Raw genomic sequence first — 22255 nt, forward strand, 5'->3', positions numbered from 1 at the left:
TCTTGACGCAATAGCACCTGAAAATGACTCCTGTCTCAGGAGTCATGCCTACCACCCCAATGGCCATCCCCAGTGGACCAGTGTCCCTGGGCATGGCCATTGGACCCAGTGCCATGCAGGGGGGGGGGGGGCCATGAAAGGGGCCCCCAATGGCGCACAAAAAAATAATTCTACTTACCTATACTTATCCATACTTACCCAGGATTGAGATCCCCATCCTCTGGTGTCCCTCTGGTGTGGGTGGGATTGTTCCTGGTACTTGGGGTGGGCATCTGTGGGCCCATTCCATGGTGTTTGACCACGGAAATGGGTCCACTGCCACCCTAACGCCTGGTCTGATCCTGGCGTTAGATAATTGAACTCAGCAGGCTTAGCGCCATTATCTGGGCCCGGCTACTCCTTGCGCATGGTCTCTGCGCCGTAGTATAGATATGGCGGTAGGGGTTTAGAGTCATTTCTAGGACAGGAACGGCTACCTTGCATCTCATTGACGCAAGGTGGGTTGACGCATCCTAGAAATAGCGCTAAGCCCAATATTTTGACACTAGACGTGTCTAGCGTAAAAGTATTCATATGGCGATAGGTTTGTGCCATTTTAGCTTCAAAATAAATGATGCTAAAATGGCGCAAGTAGAGTATAAATATGCCCCTAATGTTCCTAGTAGAATGAATGCTCTGAACTTCAGTGTGGGTTTTCAATGCCAGTTCCCTGCTACTTCTAGTAGTATTCTGAGCTTGAATGTGTGTGCCTAGCCCAGGAGCTCTAGTGCTCTTTCTGCTCAACATATTCCTTTGTCAACCTCAGAAAAATGAGAGTTTGAGTCCATTTTAAAGGGACTTGAACCAGTGACCTTAGGACATACATAAAGATCCTAAATAGTGTTGACACCTGTCCAGTTATCTTCTGGCACCACTGGTATTTAATGTCCAGCTGGTACAAAAATAAGCAAATCACCTAAAGCCGATATTTTTACCCTTTATCTGTACATACTTCAAACAGCAAATACAAATAGAAAACACTTTTAAATGTGTTCTGTAGCTATAATAACGATCTCTAACTAATGTTTAAAGTAAACAAAGGCAGAAACGTCAATGTACAAATGAATACATTTAATTTTCTTTAAAGTCCTATTTAGTATTGCGTCTCTGCAGACTTAAAACAACAACAAAAATCTGGTATTTTTCCTCTTGGAAAGGTGGCGACCCTAACCCCAAGTGCAAGCAGTCAATGAACTATCTTACCATACATATATTTAAAAGGTTTGGTGTCTGTTTATATGCTAGTTTTAACTTCTTTTAGTATTAAGATTTGGTAAGCATGTATTTTTAGAATTAATTATAATGTGTGGTGTATTTTTGTTTCTCTGACACCTTAGAGAGGTCAGTGGCTGAGCTTGAAGTAAAGAGTACTTTTACCTAATTTAACATGCAAGGCCTTCTTTAAGGCAGTGTGACCAGTGCGGTCGCACTGGGTGCTGACCTAGAGGGGAGGCACTGACCTCAGGGGTGCCCCTCCTGTGTTTTACAATGACTTAAGATATAAAAGCACCTGCTGCAGGGTTCCTTGTACATCTAGCCTTCAGGAAGCAATAGAAATTTCAAGATAACTCTTGTGATTAATGTTCTTGCAAGAGAGTGATCATAGTTTTGTCTAGTGGTAGTTTTAACTTGCCATAAAGTAGCCTTCGGGTGAATATGCCTGCTGCAAAGAAACGTTCTGTATTTTATGTAAATAGCTTAGAGAATTAGTAAAGGCAGCCTTTACCAGTGCTTAAAAACAAATGAAATGTATGTGAGTGAGGGAGGGGCTATGGAAAAATGAGGGGTACTTTTGCTGGGTGGTAGTGAGGGAATCCAAGGAGAAGGTCATGGGGGGATGAAGGCGCCAAAGAATATTGTCACACCAGATGCCACCTACACTAAAGTTGGCCCTGCTAATATGTGGTGGCCGCTTTGTCACACTGGCGACGAGGAGTCCCGTGGACTGAACCTTAACATGACAGTGATTCCTTGTGTAGTAAGGTTGCCCTCCTGAAGTTGTGTTGGAGGGAATCTACAGGCTACAGAAGTATTCAGGTGCACGTCGCAGTGATGTGCTGATGTAGAGTGCTTCACGGTTGCTCCTTAGCATTGAAAAGAGGGCAGGGGAGTTCCGACATCTATTGAGAGAGACGCCACATCCAGAAACACACGAGCCATTCTTGTGTGTGGAAAAGGTACTTTAATGAGACAGGTGCAGATCTTGCAATACAAACCCTGCCATCTAGCCATGAAAACTATTTAGACACGGCCTCAATAAACATTATGACAACTAACCATCCACCTCCTCCTCCCAAAAAAACGCCCTCACATACCAAATGTCAAACACAAACTCTCCAGTCTCTCCTAAATTCAGATTTTGCCCAACCAAACTCTTGCGTGTCCTCCAAACATTTCCTTCCTCTTTGTTCTCCAATTGCCCTCTCCTAACCCCCTCAGATTTCTCGGATGGGTCTAAACATGCCCCATTTCCTTCTAAATAATTTTTGAACTGTCCAACTACCGTCCAACAAGTATGTGCTTAACAGTGACACTACTCAGCTTAATCAAAACCAATTTGTACCAGTCCCACAAAAAACCGACTCGGGCCTCAAATGAGTTACATCCTACCAGTAAACCTTGCCTATGCTAGGGGTGGGTGGGAAGGAACAGCTTCCTAGCTCCTGTTGACCAGTGTGTACTTTCAACTTTTCTACACTAAATATCCCTACGCGTGTATGAGCTCTACTTAAACTCCTCTCCTTCTGCTAACCTAGCCAATCCCTGCACTTCTTTATCTCGAACTATGCCACCTGGCCAAAATGCCCAGGGGTGTATGGCTAAAAGGCAGCTCCTCAATCCCCCATTGCCAAAAGGATTACCAAGCTAGACGCTGAGTAAATTCTGTCATGTCAGTGCGCAGAACTTTGGTATTGGAATGCACCGTGAAATCTTGCAGATGCTGCCTGTTCTTACATGGATTGCATCTCTTGTGCCTGTGGTGTTGGATTGGGAGCTTTGACAACTGTGCACAGAAGGCTCTGTGTGGTCCGCATGGGTCAGTCTCCATGTGCTTTAACTGATGCACAATCAACTGTTGCCTAACAGATCCTCTTGTGTTCAACATATTCATCAGCAGTGAGCCTTGCACATGACTAGACATAGGCTGATAGGCCCTTATTATGTACACAGTGCTCTATCCAGGTGTGAATTTACTCTTTGTGCACTTTGCTGGTAAGTGACTGTAGTATGTGTGCAGTGATTTAGCAGTACAAGACTGTCTACTTTTACTTAAAATATATTATATTTAAAAGGATAAAAGGAACATTGTGCACCATTCTGTTTTTTTCTTATACTCCATTTTGTTTCAAGAAACCTTTGCACTTTCTTTCACATGAATTAGGATCGACAGATTTCAACCACAACAATGTATTCTTCATGAGTCTTCATTAGTAATAGAATGTTATTATTATTCACCAAAACATAGATTTTTATCATTTGAACATATCACATATTGATTTTGTATTATATGTAGACAAGCAAAATGTAATATCAACTCCATTCTTCTCATAACATCATGGGGAACCCAATTTAAGTTGGAATACATGGAAAAGGGTATTTTTAAAATTATTCACATGCCTGTGGACTAATCTTAGTGCTGAAAGGAAATTGGCACTTTTTACACCTCTGTTCAGGAGCAGAAGGCCTGGAAGATTTGGATAACTTGCCAGAGCAATCACAAGTATATGTCCATGGTCTGAAAGAATTAAAGATAGCTGTAAAGAAACGATACTATCTACCAAGAATTAGAACTATTGTGGAAAGATAACATCTTGAGTGACACGTACAAAAAGAAAATTAATCTGTGGAGGAATATATGATTGTGTGAAGAATGTTAGCATCTTCCTGTAAATGTGATGCTCTTCTGGAAGAAGGCATAAGGGACCAGCTTGCACTTCATTGTAAATTTGAAAAAATGAGGGAGGAGTTGTGCCTCACAGATGAGCCACCTTTAGCTGATGTTACACTGAGTGCTGAGTGCTATTCAACACATGTTGAGCTGTGTGGAAAAATTAAGAGGTGACATCAGTAAGGATGTTGATGTGAGTGTTGTAGAGAGTAATGGAGGATGGAAAGCATCACCATGTAAAGGAAATGTTTCAGATGTGGGCAAGAAGGCCATATGGCTAACGAGAAAGATTTCTCATCAAAGCAGTTTGTAAAAAGTGTGGCAGACACTTTGTCAGTTGTTGCTGGAGTGAAAGTAAACTGAGGAGCAATGTGAAGGAGGTCTGTGATGAGGTGGTCCTGCAGGTTCGTGATCTATTGGATTGTGTTAAAATCAGTAACAGCTATGTTGAGTTTATGTTTGATTCCTCCTCCAAAGTAAGCATTTTTTCTTTACAAGTATATAAATCATTTTATGAAAGGAATGTGTCTCTCGAAAATGAATGTTAAACCAGTCTCCGGTGGTCACCCAATAAACATGTCGAGGTATTTTCATGTTCCTGTTGAAAATAAGAGATTTGAGGTGGTTACATCAGAAGGATCTTGGTGCCTACCTTGCTCCTAATGGAGTAAATCCAGTATGTGTCTTCCAGGTTAGAGAAAAATTTAGTATTTTCCAAGCAAATTTCCAAATATTTTCATTTCTATGTTGGGATGTCTTAAGAATAATGTTCATATAATAAAATAAGAGCAGGTGCCAAACCTGTTATGGCTAAAGGGAGGAGGTGCCTTAAAAGAGGAATTGATGAGACTCTGTTAGGGTAGCATCACTTTGCCCGTTTAGGCAACAGAGTGGTTAGCACTAGTGTTTTTAGTGTGTAAGGCCAATGAGGACATAAGACTGTGCATTTGTCTAAGATGTCTTATTAAGGGTAGGTGTTCCTGGTATATCTATCCTACAACAAGTGTTATGGTGTAGGTAGCTCTTCCCACCATACATCTTAGACAGACTAGTGTGTCTACAGTACACATTACATAGAATAGGAGTGATTGTAGAGTAGTGCACAGTATATCTGCTCCATGGCTGAAGTAGATCAGCAAGGACAGTGGAGAGGAGTGGCGCATGCTTGAGGCATGGCATATAATGCCAAGGGATGTGGAGAGGAGTGGTGTGTGCCTGCAACATATCTGACAAAGAAGAGCAGGGCCCTTGAAGAGGATTACATGTTCCTGTCACAGATCTGACCCACATAGCAGGGCCCCTAGAGGAGGACTGGATATTCCTATCACATATCTGACATTATGAAAAAGGGCTGAGAGATATTGGACTGTGGAGAAGTGACAAGTGTGAAGCATGGGCAGTGAAGAAGAGCTGTGTCCCCCTGTGTTCTCTGCTATGCATATGCCAGGGCTCTTAAGAAGGGTCAAGTGCTCCTTTCATATATCTGCTCTTGAATAGTAGGGGTTGTGGGACTAAGGCTGAGAGTACTTGTCCTTCCTCGACTAGCAGAAATTGTGAATAAGGCCTGATATTTACTTTTACATATCTTCCTGAAAGTAGAAGTGGCTGTGAACACTAGGTGATATTTCCTGTCAAATAAACTGAAGGCTTTTTGTAGATTGTTCTGTTTTCGTCTGCTGTGTCTGCTAAATGAATGAATGAGCGCTTCTTTTTTAGAGAGTAGGTATTTTAAAGCCTGCAGTTTACTGTCACAAGATGCCATAGGGTGGCCCTGGGAAAGGTGGGAATGGTATTTCAGACCTGCTTCCTCCTCACGTACACCCACACCCCTCCACCATGTGGTTTATGAGGGGTGAACTCTAGTACTCAGTCTGGGGGCTCTACCTCTGGCAAGTCACTGTATTAACCTCTGCTCTCTTCTCCACTGCATTCTTCCCCTCTGTCTCTCCAGGAAATGGAGTCTGACGAGTCAGAGCTGCAGAGGCGCTCTTCTGACACAGACAGCACTCCTCTGAGTCCCCCCACTTGCTGCCGCTGCCCACGGACCTGCTGCCTGTGCTGCACCTGTCTGTGGTGAGTAGCATTCCTGCCAGGTGTTTGAGGCCATTTACAATCAGCTATTGTATCACTGTCCCCCCATAAAAAAGCACCTGGACTATCACCATAAAATGAATAGGCACTGTACTTCATGAAGCATTCATCACCTCCACTGTGAAGCCTGTCCTATTATCTCACCACATGTCTTGCACACTGTAATACAGTCTTTCCCAGTATCTCAGCACTCTTCCCTTACAATGCAGTGGAGCCTGTTATCTCCTCTCATTGCTTGTTCCTTACACTGCACTGTAAGCTCTTTAAGTCTCTCATCATCTGTCTCATACACAGCAAGGCAGTCTCTCCTTCCCTCTTCACATGTGTTGCACACTACAATTCAGCTTCTGACAATAACTCATCATTGATCTCATGCAATGCCGTTGAATCTCCTTCCTCCTCACATATTACAATGGACACTGTCCCAATACCTCATCACTGGTCTCACACACTGAAATGAAATCTCTCCCAATTCCTCAATACTGGTTTCATACAGTGTAATGGAGTCTCTCACATCCCATAATCTGTGGTATCATACTATGCAGTGTAGTACAACTCATCTGCATATTACTGGTCTCACACTGTGTATTAAAGCATTATCATATCATCTTATTGCTTGTCTCATGCACTGAAATAGAAAGTCTACCAATCGCTCATCACTTGTCTGTACACTGCAATGGAATCTCTCCCAATCACTCATCCCTTGTCCATACATTGTAATGGGGTCTCTTCCAGCTGCTCATTGTGGGCCTCATACATTGCAATGAAAGTTCTCCCAATTCTTCAACTAGTACACTGAAAAAGAAGCATCTGCTTAGTTCCTTTTCACTGTCTCATACACTGTAATTGAGCCTCTCTCAATTCCGCTTCACTCAACTCAGTCACCGTTATCTAGTTTTTCTCCTCCCAGCCCTCGTCTCTGAGCCACATATACTGAAATGGAGCCTTTCTCAGTCCGTCAACACATTTCTGGTTCACCATAATGGAATCTCTTATAGTATCTCCACACAGTCCTCTTAAACTGCAACGGAACCCTTTTCATTGCCTCATCACTGATCTAATCCATTTCAACACAATGAAACCCATTTCATTATACCTGGTTTCATACATTGTGATGTAGTCTCGCTTATTCATTTAACTGTGGTATCTTACCCTGCACAGGAGCCTCATTTATGCCACAAACCTTAGAGCCATCTTATTCAAAAGCAAATATGAACTCCCAGGCTGATCAAGGAGGCCTGTTGCCATGTCACAAATTAATATGGTGCACATTGCTTCACTGTCCCTCCTGCAGGCTGTAAACATTTTATTGAGTCTCGTTCATTCCAACATAACTGTCATTTCATGTTTCAGTGGAGCTTTTGAATTTCTGCCTGAAGGCTGTTGTCCATTCACTGCATTTCACCACAGTGACTCTATACAAACTTTAGCAAAGTTCCTCTCTTTCCCCACACTACCGCTTCTTACTCTCCAATTGTCTACTAAACTTCTGCACACTTCACTGGCCTTGGGTACATCTATGCAGCCTTGTCTTGGCATAACTGGCCTCGTACACTTCACTGCAGTGCCACTCACTCCTTTGTAGCCAAACTTGCACTCTGTAATGGAGTCACACTTTCCACACATTTTGCATTGCATTTGTGTTGATTTGCTGCATCAGTGTCCCCACCCAATTAAAGTCTTGCATATTCTTCAGCGTTGTCCCACTCATCTTCAAATGTCTCCAACTAAACGGATTTCAACCGCTTCACAAGATTCTGAATTTCCATGTACCAGTCCTCTCATGCTTCAATGGAGAATAACTGGTTTCCCTCAACCTTAGGTGTTCTACATTCAAAGAGAGTCTACTCAGTGCCCCCACACACTGGGCTCACATAGTACAATTAATCTTATCATGACGCACATACAAGTTGGATGCGATTAAATATTTAGGCCCCATGCAATTCAATGGAGTCTTGAAACTATCCTACATACTATTGCTTATTCACTTGAGTGGAGTTCAATCAGCGCCTCACACAATATGCATTGTGCATTTTAGTGTATTTTCAAGGTCAGATTTTTTTAGGTCTAACTTGGCAATGAAGCTGGCCCGAAACCTTTTGTTACCAATGTTTTAAATTGTACATAGAGATCTCAAAGAACTATTTCTCTCCCCATGCCGTTGGCTGTTTAGTGCATCCTTCCACTTTCTACAGAGTACTTGTATTTCTATGTATGAGGGGCTTTTTAATATAAATAAAAGCATACTGAATCATCAAGTATTATGTTTTTTTATCTCTTAGATGCATTGCACACAGACAGCAGTATTTTGTTTTACTGCAGCAGATATTTTAACATGCTAGCCAGGATTCAAAATGGAAGACAGGCCTATTGGCTTTGTCAATGCTTTTAGCAATCACTTCAAATATTGATTTTAAATAGTGGCTCCCTTAAAAACAGTACACAAAGCTTACAGTGTTTTAGAACATAAAATAAGATACCTCTATGATGGTGGGAAGTGTGAGTATGCTGGACAATACATCAAATGTTTGGTCATTGATGAAGCTAATAAGAACTTTTGGCAAGTGACATTGGCATATGTACTTTAGTTTAGTCTAATTCATTCACAGATGACTTGATTCATAGAACATCACAAGACCCGTCTGCACATCACAGATCCGATATACCTCAAAAGGCATACATGTTCCTCATCACCTGCCTCTGGAGCTTCCCTGGATCCCCTGTTTGCCCATTATTACTTTCCTTATACACATTAATGCACCCTAATTCTTCACAAAAATCTCAATGTAATTTCACCAGTGCAGCTTCACAGTCTCATGGATCTCTCACATATAAGATAAAATGATCTGGCATTCATTAGCTGTACCCCTTATAGACATAGCCTTTAGCTAGTGTTCCCAGTAGTTGCATTTGCATACCACTGTGCTCCTCACTGAAGGCAGTCCCTATGTTTCTCCAGGCTACCTAATACTGACCAACCTCTCCTATGTCTGCTGCAGGGGCCTAGCAATGAGAATTCGCAGAAAGGAGGGCAGCCTCGCCAGGAGAGCAGAATCTATCACGAGACTGGAGAGCCCTCAAAGGATCGAAGAGAGGTGGGTTTAAGCAGCCCCCCATAGGTTGGGTACATGTTTTCATGGCTTCAATCGTGCTCAGTGGAATGAACTTGTGTGTCATAATACATCAGAGCTAGGTACCTGCTCTGAATGGCCTTCGCAGTGCCTGTGTTGGACACATGTTGCAAACATTTGAAATTGCAGCATGTTGAAACAAACAGCCAATTGTAAGGAAAATTAGGGATAAACCTATTCCAAAAGCTGGGATATTTTAAAGAATGCTCCGACTAAAAATGAATTTTTAAAACAAATTGGCAGTTTTTTTTCTATCAACAGGGGCTTTAATCACCTAACTATGTAGTGTCAACAGGAAACCAGCCATATTTGTTACCAGATCATAGAAGAAAGAGCTCTTACCAGATACTTATGCACTGGATTTTGACTCTAAAAGCTGCCTTGAAAATCCAATTAGTTTAACATGCCAAAGCGGATCATTCTTATTTTATGGATTTAAAAGCTAACTTAAGATTTCACAGTACAATTTCAAAACTAGCAATTAGAAAACTGAAAGCATATGACTAAACGTATATGGGGTCTGAAATGGTAATTCTGTAGGCAAGAGGGTCAAACGTGTGAAGCAACTGCATCATTTATTGATGGAGAGTGTTAGTATTCATAGACCTTGTTATTGAATGTAGAAATGTTCTTTGTTGGTTGCACTGTATTTTCTCTGCTTAGATGTGATTCCGCTTTTATGGTAAAAGTAACTCTTCAAACATACTTATGTTAAAACTGTGCAAACGTGCAAATTGAAAGGGAAATATAGCAACAAATTTACTGTGAGCGAGTGTATACAAATGGGTTGCACTGGTATTTTCACAGAAAGGGGACACCTGATATAATATCTATGCATATATCACAATTAGCTATAATATGCTATGTCCATTTGATTTAAGTTGATTTAAATGTAAGATCAGTAGACTGTAGAACTTTCACCCAAATGAGTATGCTAGTGCTTTAGGATCCTATAGAAATATACCATGATACAGTCAGAGAAAGCAGATGAATAATCAGCAAAATGTAATTGTAAATTGAATTTTTAGAAAATAAAATTACCTTAAATTGTATTCAAAGGGACAAATGGTTTTCAAGCAAGAGAAAAGCTTAAGGGAAAGAGGTCGACATTTGTACTTCTAAAAAAGGGAAAAAATCTGTGGCTAGCTGGATCTGACGCTTGAAAAGTGGCAGAAGTAAAATACCTCCAAAAGAGCTAAAAGGTTGATTGGGAGTGCTGTGTTTAAACTTTTGCTGTAGAAATTCAGGCCCCGTTTTATAAAAAGGTGTGATGTACCATGCACATAGTTTTTTAAATGATTAGTTCTGGCACAGGCAATCAATGAAGGGCTGCCTTGTTGGGAGTAAAATGTGACAGTTTTGGAAGACTAAAAATTAGTCTAATGGCCGCTTGCTGGATTTGAGTTAGCCTTCTTACTAATGTTTTGAGCAGACCAAAATAAACAACATTGTTATAATCCAACCTTGCTCATTTTACTGCTTTAATCATAAACTGACAAGATTTTAGGCCTAATTAAGGAGTGATGTTTGTCAACACTTTAAGGTGGAAAAACCGTGAAAAGAAAATGTTATTAATTTGAGGTCCTGAGGTAAACAGCCCATCATAGTGGAACCCCAGATTACAGATTTCTTTTAATGGTTTGGGGGAAGCGGCAGTTCGGCCAGCCAATATTCTCTTATTTCTAAAGGACTTGATCTTCCAACCAAAAGAATCTCTGCTCTTTCAGTGTTAACTTTGAGAAATGTAGCTGACATCTATGATATAGCTGATATCAGGCAAGTACAGAAAGATTTATGTTCAATGGTGTGGATTTCTTGAGGTTTACTGTAATCTGGTTACTACCTGTGTACATTTTGAAACTGAGGTTAACGGTTCTCATCAGTTTCGCCTGTGAAATCATGCAAATGATTAATAATATAGGACTCAATTAAGTTCCTCAGCATCTCCACAACAATATCTTAAAACAAAAATGGTGAAAGGGAGACAGCTTGGAATCTTAACTTTTTGGTCAATATTTCTCACCACAGTTTCATGAAGACTCTCTATTAATATATAATTGGAGATGGTATCAAAAGGTGCCAACAGGTCAAGGAGGATCAAGGCTGCTCATGCTCCTTCCTGGTCTGCCAACAGAAGTAGAAGGTCCAACACTGTAGCTAATACTCATTCAGTACTGTGTGTGGCTCTGAAGCCTGCTTGATAAGAGTCCTGTATATTTTCTTGCTCATGTGCTTAATAAGTAGACAATTCACTACTGTTCAATCATCTTTATTAGTAAGCATTGCCAAAGCTAATAGGTCTCCCTTGCGGGACCTATTGGCGTTATAATGTTTTTTTAACCATTCTGCAAAGCATCCCTGATGCTGTGCAGCATGGCTAAAGAATTTTAAAAAGCCGTTGACGCTGTCACCCGCATCATTTTGAGGCGTGTGCGCACAACAACTGCGCACACCTACAATATGATGAGTGTGTGATTTTTGTGCCTGGTTAGTTACCAATCTGAGTTGGATTGGTAGCTAAAAAGAGAAAAGCGCAAATGCAGTTTTTTTAAAGTGGGTGGTGGAAGAAACCCAAGTGGAGGGGGACAGTGGAAGCAATATGCTCAGTGTGGGAAGTAGAGGAGAAGAAACTGGTGAAAGAGCAACCTGGGGAAGAGTGGGGAGAAGCACATGTGTGAGCAGTGAACAAGGAGGTTCATGGTAGTAGGGAAGAGAAGCAAGAGGCGAGAGAGGAGGGCATGGGTGTGAAAGTAACACAAAGGGCTGGGTGGGGAGGAGAAGCAACAGGTGAAAGCAACATGTAGTGGGCAGGGAATATCAGACCGGTGGGTGAGGAAAGTATACAAGTACGAGCAAGACATGAAGGGGATTGGAAGAAGTGCACTTATGACAAAGAGCATACGGGGTGCAGGGGAGGCAATTGGAAAAAACATGCACTCTCATGGAGAAGTTAACTGAAAAATCAAGTGGTGCTTGAAAAGTAAGCAGTAGAATCTTAGAAGCCAGGCATTCAAAAGTGATGGTAAAGAGGCAATGATCCATGACAAAGACAAAATTGGATATCTCCAACACAAATAAGAAGCAGGCAATTGAGAGTGACATTAGAGCCAACCAGTAGCAAGCAATGGGCAGGCTCCAAGCCTCTGTATGTCATTTGTAAGCCCACAATACATCTTGCAACAGACAGAGCTGTCTAGTAGGAAAGACTGAAAATGGTAGCATTTAGAGAATGATCCATATATGAGCTACATATAACATAGTTCCTGGGTAAGGGGGAGAATACTTTGCTCCAATAGTTTAAAAATATGAGCAGGACAAGGATCAAGTTGAGAGCCAGACTCAATAGCTGGCTTTAACTGGAGAGTTTTACTTTCTGAAAGTGGGTGCTGGGTAAAAGGGAGAATACTTTGCTCCAATAGATTGAAAATGTGAGCAGGTCAAGGATCAAGCTGAGAGCCGGACTCAATAGATGGCTTTAACTGGAGAGTTTTACTTCCTGAAAGTGTGTTGTAAGAGGTGACTTTGATGAAAGATTAGAAGACACCACTGGATATTCTTCTAATTCTTAAATTGTAAAATGGATTAATGTATTTAGTGGTTTTCTCACGAAAAAGGGGAACTAGTATCACATATCTTCTAGGAGGATACAATGGAATTTTGAAAATATTCATATCCTCTGGGAGGATACAGTAGAGTTTGGACAATATTCCTGATTAACTAATGAGGTAATCAATTTAAAAATGTCTGTGATAAAGTTAACATTATTTATTTTGTCAGCTTATTAGGAAGCCTGTTTTGTTACTGGCTTATGGCTCTTATGACAGTAGTGTAGCATTATAAGCAGCATGATTGGCTGAAAAGTAAGATCATCTCTTAATTTCTCTCTTATTTTACATGTCAGCTTAAAATCTCTTAAATCTACTTACACCAGTGTGCTAACTGTTGATTTCACCCTACAAATGATATATCTTTGAGGAATTAAAAAATGGATCCACTTTATGCTGGATATGTTCAAGCAATGGGAGTAAAACCCAAGACTTCCATGGGTCTAATGTCGCTAAAAATCAAGTCATTTGTATGACCTGGTTGATGAGTGGGCTTGTGTATTATTTGGTTAATATCTAAAGATATTATCATTCTAGGATGTCTTTAGTAGCAGCAACAGCGGGATTGATGGTACAATTCCATAATATAACCACATTATTTGAACATTGAACATAGGGCATCAATAAATCTATCAGATCAGTGCTACAATGTGTTACTGGACCTGGTGGCCTGTAAAGATGTATGAATATGATGGAGTATGTGGAAGAATGCATTTAAAATTCAATACAATGGAAGCAGGGAAGGTTACCCACACTACAGTATATGCCAAGGGGAGCTTGATAGTGGAAAGAATATGGAGCTAATCGGCTATAAATAAACATAGACATATATAGTGACTCTGCAGGGCATTCAGCCAGAAGAGGACGCAGGTATAGGAATAGATTTGCTCATGGTAAGCGTGTACTCTGCAAAGTGACAGGTTATACTTATGCAAACTCCCATTTCACAATGTGCAAACATTTGCAGAGTAATTTGCTGTTGACCTTGCAAGTTACAGTGTATACACTGAAAACCTTTGCAGGTTGTAAAAGAATGAGAAGAGCAAGGAGGTGTGGCCCTCCTTGCAACTGTCTATCATTTAAAGCACTGAAAGATCAGTGCTCTCCAAAGATAGACTTGAACAATTGCTAAAGGGAAAACTGGACACATGTTCTTTTTGGCCGCTGCTGGGATCTAATGGGCGTATTTATACTTCTTTTGCACTGCATTAGCGCAATTTTTTTTACGCTAATTCAGCGCAAACTTAACTCCATACTTATATTTTGACGCTAGACCTGTCTAGCGCCAAAATATTGGAGTAACAGTCATTTTTTGGATGCATGAAACCACCTTGCATCAATGAGATGCAAGGTAGGCGTTCCCGTCCCAAAAATGACTCTATGGCCACAGGACCTTATTTATCCTCCTGTACAAAAAAGGTGCACGGTGGGAGGCGGGCCTAAATAATGGCACTAAGCCTGCTTAGCGCCATTATTTAATGCCTGGGTCAGGGCAGGCGTTAGGGGACCTGTGGACCCATTTCCATGTCAAAAACCATGGAAAGAGCCCACAGGGGCCCATCCCAAGCCCCAGGAACACCCCACCCACACCAGAGGGACAGAGGATGGGGGGACCCCATCCCAGGTAAGTAGAGGTAAGTATTTTAAATATTTATTTAAAGTGCTATTGGAGGCCCTGAAGTAGGCTCCCCTACATGGCATGGGTGCAGTGGCAATGCCCAGGGGACCCTTGTCCCCTGTGCTGGCCATTGGGGTGGTGAGCACGACTCCTGTCTTTTATAAGACAAGACTCATGTGGTATGGATGGATTTGCATCAGGAAATTACGCTAGGCTGGTTAGAGGCATTTGTGTACCTCTGACCAGCCTAGCATCATATTTTGGTGCAAAACTCCCTTCCCCCATACCGCCACCCCCACCCGGCTAATGTCATTTTCCCAGATGTTAGCCCACCCTTTGCGCCAGCTTGCGGGATTCCATAAATTTGGTGCCTGGCTGGCGCTCTGGAATGCTGCAAGCTGACACTATGGGGGTCATTCTGACCCTGGCGGTCATTGACCGCCAGGGTCAACGACCACGAGAGCACCGCCAACAGGCTGGCGGTGCTCTCAAGGGCATTCTGACCGCAGCGGTTTGGCCGCTGTCAGAAAGGGAAAAACGGCGGTCTCCCGCCGGTTTTCCGCTGCCCTCAGGAATCCTCCATGGCGGCGCAGCTTGCTGCGCCGCCATGGGGATTCCGACACCCCATACCGCCATCCTGTTCCTGGCGGTTCGCCCGCCAGGAACAGGATGGCGGTATGGGGTGTCGTGGGGCCCCTGGGGGCCCCTGCAGTACCCATGCCAATGGCATGGGCACTGCATGGGCCCCCGTAAGAGGGCCCCACAAAGAATTTCAGTGTCTGCTTAGCAGACACTGAAATTCGCGACGGGTGCAACTGCACCTGTCGCACCTTCCCACTCCGCCGGCTCCATTCGGAGCCGGCTTCCTCGTGGGAAGGGGTTTCCCGCTGGGCTGGCAGGCGGCCTTCTGGCGGTCACCCGCCAGCCCAGCGGGAAAGCCAGAATGGCCTCCGCGGTCTTTCGACTGCGGAGCCGCCATATGGCGGTTCCCGCCAGGCGGGCGGCGACTGCCGCCCGCCGGCCTCATAATGAGGCCCTATATTTTTTCACTCAAAACTGCGTTTGCGCAGTTCTGCCTCAAAAAGTATAAATATGGACTTGAGTGTGCACACAACAGTCCTCTGTCTGATGCCTGTTTTGCAATGCAACACTTTCTTTGTGATATCGTGTCCTTTGTCCCTTTTAAGAACATGTGTTGTGATGCCAACGCAGTGCAAATGCTACCATGGTGGTCTGTCTCATAGATATTCATGAGCTTGGCATCTTCAATTCATTTTACATAACTCTATGCACTCTTCTGGACTAGTACATACAGTATAGCTCAAATGTTGGCATGGACACTGCAAAGTGCTGTACAGGCACATTGCCATGCTGTGACCTTTCAAATGAATGCATCTGCTGGAGGGTTCCAGAACGAAGGCCTTTGCAAACTTGAAAAGACTTAAATACCAAACTTAGTCAATTTCATAAAGTGTAAAGATAGTAAAGTGAAGAAATGTAATACTGGAAAGAAAAGGGCATATGTATAGTGACAGACACAATAGTTGGGAACTGCAATGTCACCCAGGGTCATCAGTGCAAAACCACCCCCCTCCGGGCAGGGCATCTGGCTACAGGATATCATTTGGTATGTGGCTACATCCATAGATTAAAATGGACTGTGGAAGTCCTGCACAATTAAAACTCTTCTGAAGTGAAGTCAAGTAGCTCCCACAATAGGGAAAGGACAAAGTATGGCAATTTAGGGCCTGATTTAGAGGCTCACAGATGGGTTACTCGATCACAAACGTGACAGATATACCATCCACTGTATTACAAGTGCCATTGGATATAATGCACTTGTAATATAGGGGATGGGATATCCATCACATTTGTGATGAAGTAACCTGTCCGCCCAACTCTAAATCAGCCCCTTAGTTCCAATCTGTGGGCAAAGTTTAAAGCTTCACCAAGTCCTTATACACCTGAAAACTATTCTCTGGATTGGAAAAAAACATAAGTGACATAGGGCCTGAGTACAACTTTGGAGGAGGTGTTAATCCGTCCCAAAAGTGATGGTAAAGTGACGGATATACCACCAGCCGTATTACGAGTCCATTATATCCTATGGAACTCGTAATACGGCTGGTGGTATATCCGTCACATTTGGGACGGATTAACACCTCCTCCAAAGTTGTAATCAGGCCCATAGTGTAGTTTGGTTATTATAGTGATTATGGGCCAGATGTAGCAAAGTCCAATTTTGCGAATCGGAAATTGTGAGTCGGTTCGACTCGCAATTTCCGATTCCCAAAATTTGATGCAGTACGGTGTCTGAGATACCGACTGCGAGTCGCTATGGGGTCGCAAAGCCCCACCTCATTAATATTAATGAGGTGGGTCGCATTTTGCGACCCCATAGCGAGTCCCTGCACTCACAGGGATGGTGGCCTGCTGAAGTCAGCAGACCTCCATGTCTGTGACTGCTTTTTAAATAAAGCAGTTTTTTATTTTTATTTTACAACCCGTTTTCTTTAAAGGAAAACGAGTTGCAAAATAAAAAAAATAACGAAACCTTTTGGTTTCGGTTTTTCAGTGGAGGCACTGGCCCATTGGACCACTGCCTGCTCTGAAAAACACTTATTGGCAACATTCACAAAGGGGAAGGGGTCCCATGGGGACCCCTTCCCTTTTGCGAATGGGTTACCACCAGTGTGACACTGGTGGTAACTGCGAAATAGCGATGCGAGTGGCAAATAGGAAGGAAACACCCCTTCCTATTTGCGAGTGGCATTCACAATTTGCAAGTCGCTACCAACTCTCAAATGGTGAATGTGCATCGCAAAAGGCTTTTTGCATGGCGCAAACTGCGATTTTCGCAGTTTGCACCATGCAAAAAGCTTTCTACATCTGGCCCTATGTTCTTAATCCTATGTTGTTTTTTGGACATCATTCATTGTACTTACTGATTGTAAACATGTTTCTTTTACAATGTATTCCATGTTCCAGTTCTGCTCATTTGTGGATCTCAACCAACTGTTTGAGAGTTAGTTTGAGTTGGAAGTCACAGTCACTGTTGAAAGTGGACTCCTCTTTCTGAAATTAAAACACCCTTCTGACTTATCTGGCATATCTTATTTCTACACAACATTTGACAATGAGGATGAAAACTGATATATAGGAGCCCACCGTCAACATTTCCACAACACTTACAACAAATTAGTCAGGAAGATGTACCTTGTTCTGGAGCCACTCTTTTCAATAATCAATGATCTGCTACAACTATTGTCAATCATTGGCTTTCTTCCACATTGTATTTTCGGATAGACTTGGTGCCGATACGTTTCCGATACGTAGCATGGATTGCACGAGCCAGTGAAATTCACTTAAATATACACTGGATGTACACCCTCATGCTCTGCTTCTCATCAACGTCTTACACCACTCCATGCTCATTGGAAGATTAACCAAATTTCGCAAAATATTACAGGGTTGTGATCACATTAAATGTGTCAGCCATCTTGGATTGGGAATGATTCCCATTGAGTCTATGTACATTTTCAACAAGATGCATTATCAAGCATTTTGCATTGGTTAGCACTCAGTACAGGCTGGGTGCATCCGGAGAAACATCAGCCTGACAATTTACGCATTAACTCTTTACTACCACTTGGATGGTGTGTAACTTAATGATGCTTTACACAAAAGTGAAGCTGATTTTCTTTCAAGTTGCTTTCAGAAAGTAGGAGCTATATTAACCCTATAGGTGCGGGTGTCAGTGGCCGACGCCCGCACACCCTCCCTGGTGCATGTCATGACCAGTGGCTGCTGCCAGGGAGGGGTTTGACCAGAGGATTTTTTTTTTATTTAATACCCTCTTGGGAGACACGGAAGAGTTCTGTGTCTCCCCCGCACCCATACCAGCCCATCTGTGATGTCAGCGCTCCGCAAGGCACGCTGACGTCACACTTCATTATCCCCACCAGAGCAAGAAGCAGCTGATAAGGCCGCTTTCTGCTCCGGTGGGGAAAACCATTCGGGAAGGCCTGATTTGAAAGGGGAGATTCTCTAAAAAGATACAAGAACACTTTTTAAGTTGTAGGGAACCAACATTAAATGAAGTAATAGACATTGAAAAAGTATTTAGCGTTCAATAATATTGAGCAAGGCTTATAATAATTCATCTATTAGTTTTGTGGAAAGTAATGAGTCGGTCAATGTGCTGTCCTTGAGAGGTACGTTCATAAAAAATGCTATGCAAGTGGTTTACAAAGTTAGACCCATACCATTGAGTGTCAAACATGATCTTAAAAAGCTGCTTGATAAACAAGAATTGGAAGGTGTATTGCTACTACATACTACATACTACATACTCAGAATGAGTCAGACCCATCGTTATTGTCAGGAGACATTTGCCTGTGTGACAACCTTCACAAACTTAATAAAAACATAATCAGAGATTATCACCGATTGCTCAAGATCCTGGATTTGTTGGCCAGTATTGGTAATGTGAAGTATTTCTTATTGCTAGATCTGAGGTCTTCATACCACCAAATACCACTTGCTGCAGAGTTGCAAGAATGAGCATATACATTTTTGAGTCTATCCTTTGGCATAGCATCAGCAGCGAGTGTTTGTTTCAAAGATAGGCACCATTTCATCAGGCATCACAGGTGTACAAGCATTCCAAAATGATGTACTGATATTCACAGACACAATATTTTAGAGAAAACTTTGGCAATTTTTAAGGAAGTTATTATAACCTTAAAAGATGAAAAATGGCAATTCATAGAAAGAGGATTATTTGGGTCACTGAATCACATCATCAGGCATCAAACCCAAGTTATCACTTATCCAAGCAATAAGGGATGGTGCACCTCTCAAAGACAAAGATACTCTCAAATCTTTATTAGAAATGAGTGAATAATACTCAGGATTCATTCAGGGGTATGCTGTTGTGGTGCAACCTTTACAGAATCTATTGAGGAAAGGTGTGAAGTTTATGTGGGATGAGTCTTTTAATGGAAGCATTTGAAAAAGTCAAACAATTAATAGTTTTGGCTCCAGCTATGTCACCTTTTTCTCCTGGTCAAAAGTGTTTGCTCACTGTGGATGCTACTCATATGGGTTTTAGGCGTAGCATTGTCACATTATGACTTTGCTGGTCTGACGGTAAGACCGCCCTTGTGGCGGCCGCCAAAAGACCACCATGTTGTTGGTAATCCGACCGCCAGATTAAGAGTTACACTGTGAAGTCCGCCAAAAAAAAGCCAAATTTGCAAAACCACCAGGACACTGGAGGACGAAAAAGAGGCGGTCCCAACACCAGCACTGCCACGCTGACAAAAATCCTCCCATCATATTACAATCCACAAATCACAACAGCAGTTCTTCCTTGGTGGAAAACCATTGACAGTGCAAACCGCAGCGATCTGAACTCACATCACACTGAACACAACACCACATTGGATAGTTTGAGTATCCCACACCTGACACACATCCACACACTTGACACACCTACACACTCCACTACATAACACACCCTTACACAACCCACAATCCTTTGCAACCAGAACACCACAGAGGAGGAATTACCATCACAGGTTTTCTATGACAACTTTTGTCACCTGCACACATTGCACCACGCAAACATCACACACCTGCACAACATACACAACACACAATTTACCTTCACACAGAACACACAGTGACCATCACCCACTCACATCACAGCACCTACACCTCATCACTTACTTTTTGTTCAAAAATTTTATTTTAAACACTACCTCACTGTCTTTACCACCAGTACCATGTCCCAACAAAAACACTCATGTTTCACTGATGATGAGTTGAGCGTCATGGTAGACAAAATTGTCATGGTAGAGCCACACATGTTCGGAGCACAGGTCCAGCAAACATCAATAGCTACGAAAACTGAGTTGCAGCAAAGATTAGTCGGCAGGGTCAATTCTATAGGCAGCTATCCACATACAAGGGAGGACATCAGGAAGAGGTGGAACCACCTAAGGGGGAAGGTATGTTCCATGGCCGTAAGGCACCAGCTGGCGGTCCTCAAGACTGGCGGTGGTTCTCCACCTCCTTCCCCCTCCCCCTGCTTTCACATCTTGGGAGGAGAAGGTCTTGAACATCCTGCATTCTCCTGAGGACCTTACAGGAATACCTGGGGAAGTGGAGTCCGGTAAGTACCCGCAACATTCATGTCACCCAATTGTTTTGTCCTACATCCTCACTCACCACCTTACCCCACCTCAATTAACAAACAACCCACCACCCCTCTTCCAAATGTCCCAATACCCCTGTATGACATGCCACATGTCCACTAAACTCACCTGGCTCAGCAGCCCTTGAGAATGGCATGTGAAGTACTGAGAACTGATAGCACTACAACTCCCAGAAGGCAATATTCCACCATTAAAAAAACCTGAACAGTGCACCAAATGTGAGATATCATGCATATGAAACTAACTACCTATCTAACACCTCATGAATGTTCCACTGTGAAACAGTTTATGGCAATGACAGCAGTGCAATGGCCCACTCCTACTATCATTAAAATCAAAACACAGCTGAGTGACCCATCAAACTGCCCTTAAAGAAAAAAACTAAAATGTAATTGACTCACCTGGTGGGGGGGATATAGATGCCAAAGTTAATGCACATGCAGTACATCTAAATAGAGGTCAATGCCAATTGCTTACACCTATACTGTGTCCCTACTATGACACGGTTGTGCATTGTGCAGATTTTCGTGACATGTATCATGCCAGACACTTCACTAGGCAACAAAGGATAACACCCATGTCAATAGTCAGACAATATAAGAGGGTATCAGCAGTCTAATACCTACCAGCATAGTTTATCATCTTTGTGCATGGTGTATGGTATTGAACATTTAGAGTATCATGTTGTACTAAGTAGGATTTGGCAGCAGCTGTCGTTGTAATTTCTCTGGATTATGTTAAGGCACTATGTGCATCTCACACAACATCACTTATACTCAAACTGAAACATCACGTGCAGCAACTCTGTGTTCTACTTCTCCCACAGGTAACCTTGCCATTGTCACCATGCAGAGGATACCAGAGACTGCCAGTGCACCTCTGGATGAAGGCACCAGTGAGGACCACACCCCTGGATATGTGGACACTGAGGATGAAGCTTGTCAGTCAAACAGTCTCCTCTTGTCACCCCTGACAATAATGGTCCTGCCACCAGTGGGAGTGATCACACTGTGCCAGGAGCACAGGCATGTAGGGGTAGGCTGGGTGGGAGGGATGGTAGGGGCCAGAGGATGGGGCTCAAAGGGACAATACTGACTAGGAAACCATCTCCCAAGTATTGGAAGCCTACCAAAATTCCCAAGGCATGATGGGCCAGGTAGTCACCATGATGGGGGAATTCCAACAGCTGCAGAGGGACAACCACCAGGAAGTCATGCAGCAGTGGCAGGCACAAAATGCCATCCTGGGTTCCATTGCTGGGGTGATGAGGGACAATAACACTACCTTCAGTAGGTCTGCCACACAACATCATGCCTCTTCCACTAGCGTGTAATGACTCTTCTGGCCCTTCAACATCTGCAGCTGCTATTGGAATGGAGGCCCTGCCAGGGGAAGGACATGCCTCAGACACTCCACCCTCTGTAGCCTGCCCCCCTGCAAATAGGGATGTACACCCAGACATCCAGGAGGAGCAGATGCCAATACCAACCCCCCTGGCAGGAAGTGAAGCTCTCCTGATTGGTTCCCCTTCTGTGCCACAGAAACATCTTGTTGACTGTTCTAAAACCTAACTCCTTTTGTCTAAATTGCAAGGACACTGGACTTGTGTTTTCAAATGGTGTAGCAGCTACCCTGATGATTTCAGCCACCATGACTGAACA

The 22255-nt window shown here is 42.9% G+C and overlaps 1 protein-coding gene across 1 annotated transcript in view; it reads left to right on the forward strand.

Annotated features, from left to right (window-relative positions):
• The window catches only part of LOC138283303 (regulator of G-protein signaling 19-like), a 155967-nt gene that overhangs the window by 54032 nt on the left and 79680 nt on the right, over window positions 1-22255 (forward strand). The window contains exons 2-3 of the mRNA XM_069221319.1: window positions 5880-6001; window positions 9019-9114. Of these exons, the coding sequence (XP_069077420.1) occupies window positions 5883-6001; window positions 9019-9114 (215 nt within the window). The 5' untranslated portion in view covers window positions 5880-5882. The remainder of the gene's footprint in view (window positions 1-5879; window positions 6002-9018; window positions 9115-22255) is intronic.

Source organism: Pleurodeles waltl, chromosome 3_1 (genome assembly GCF_031143425.1).
Source record: "Pleurodeles waltl isolate 20211129_DDA chromosome 3_1, aPleWal1.hap1.20221129, whole genome shotgun sequence".
In the NCBI taxonomy this organism is placed as follows: domain Eukaryota; kingdom Metazoa; phylum Chordata; class Amphibia; order Caudata; family Salamandridae; genus Pleurodeles; species Pleurodeles waltl.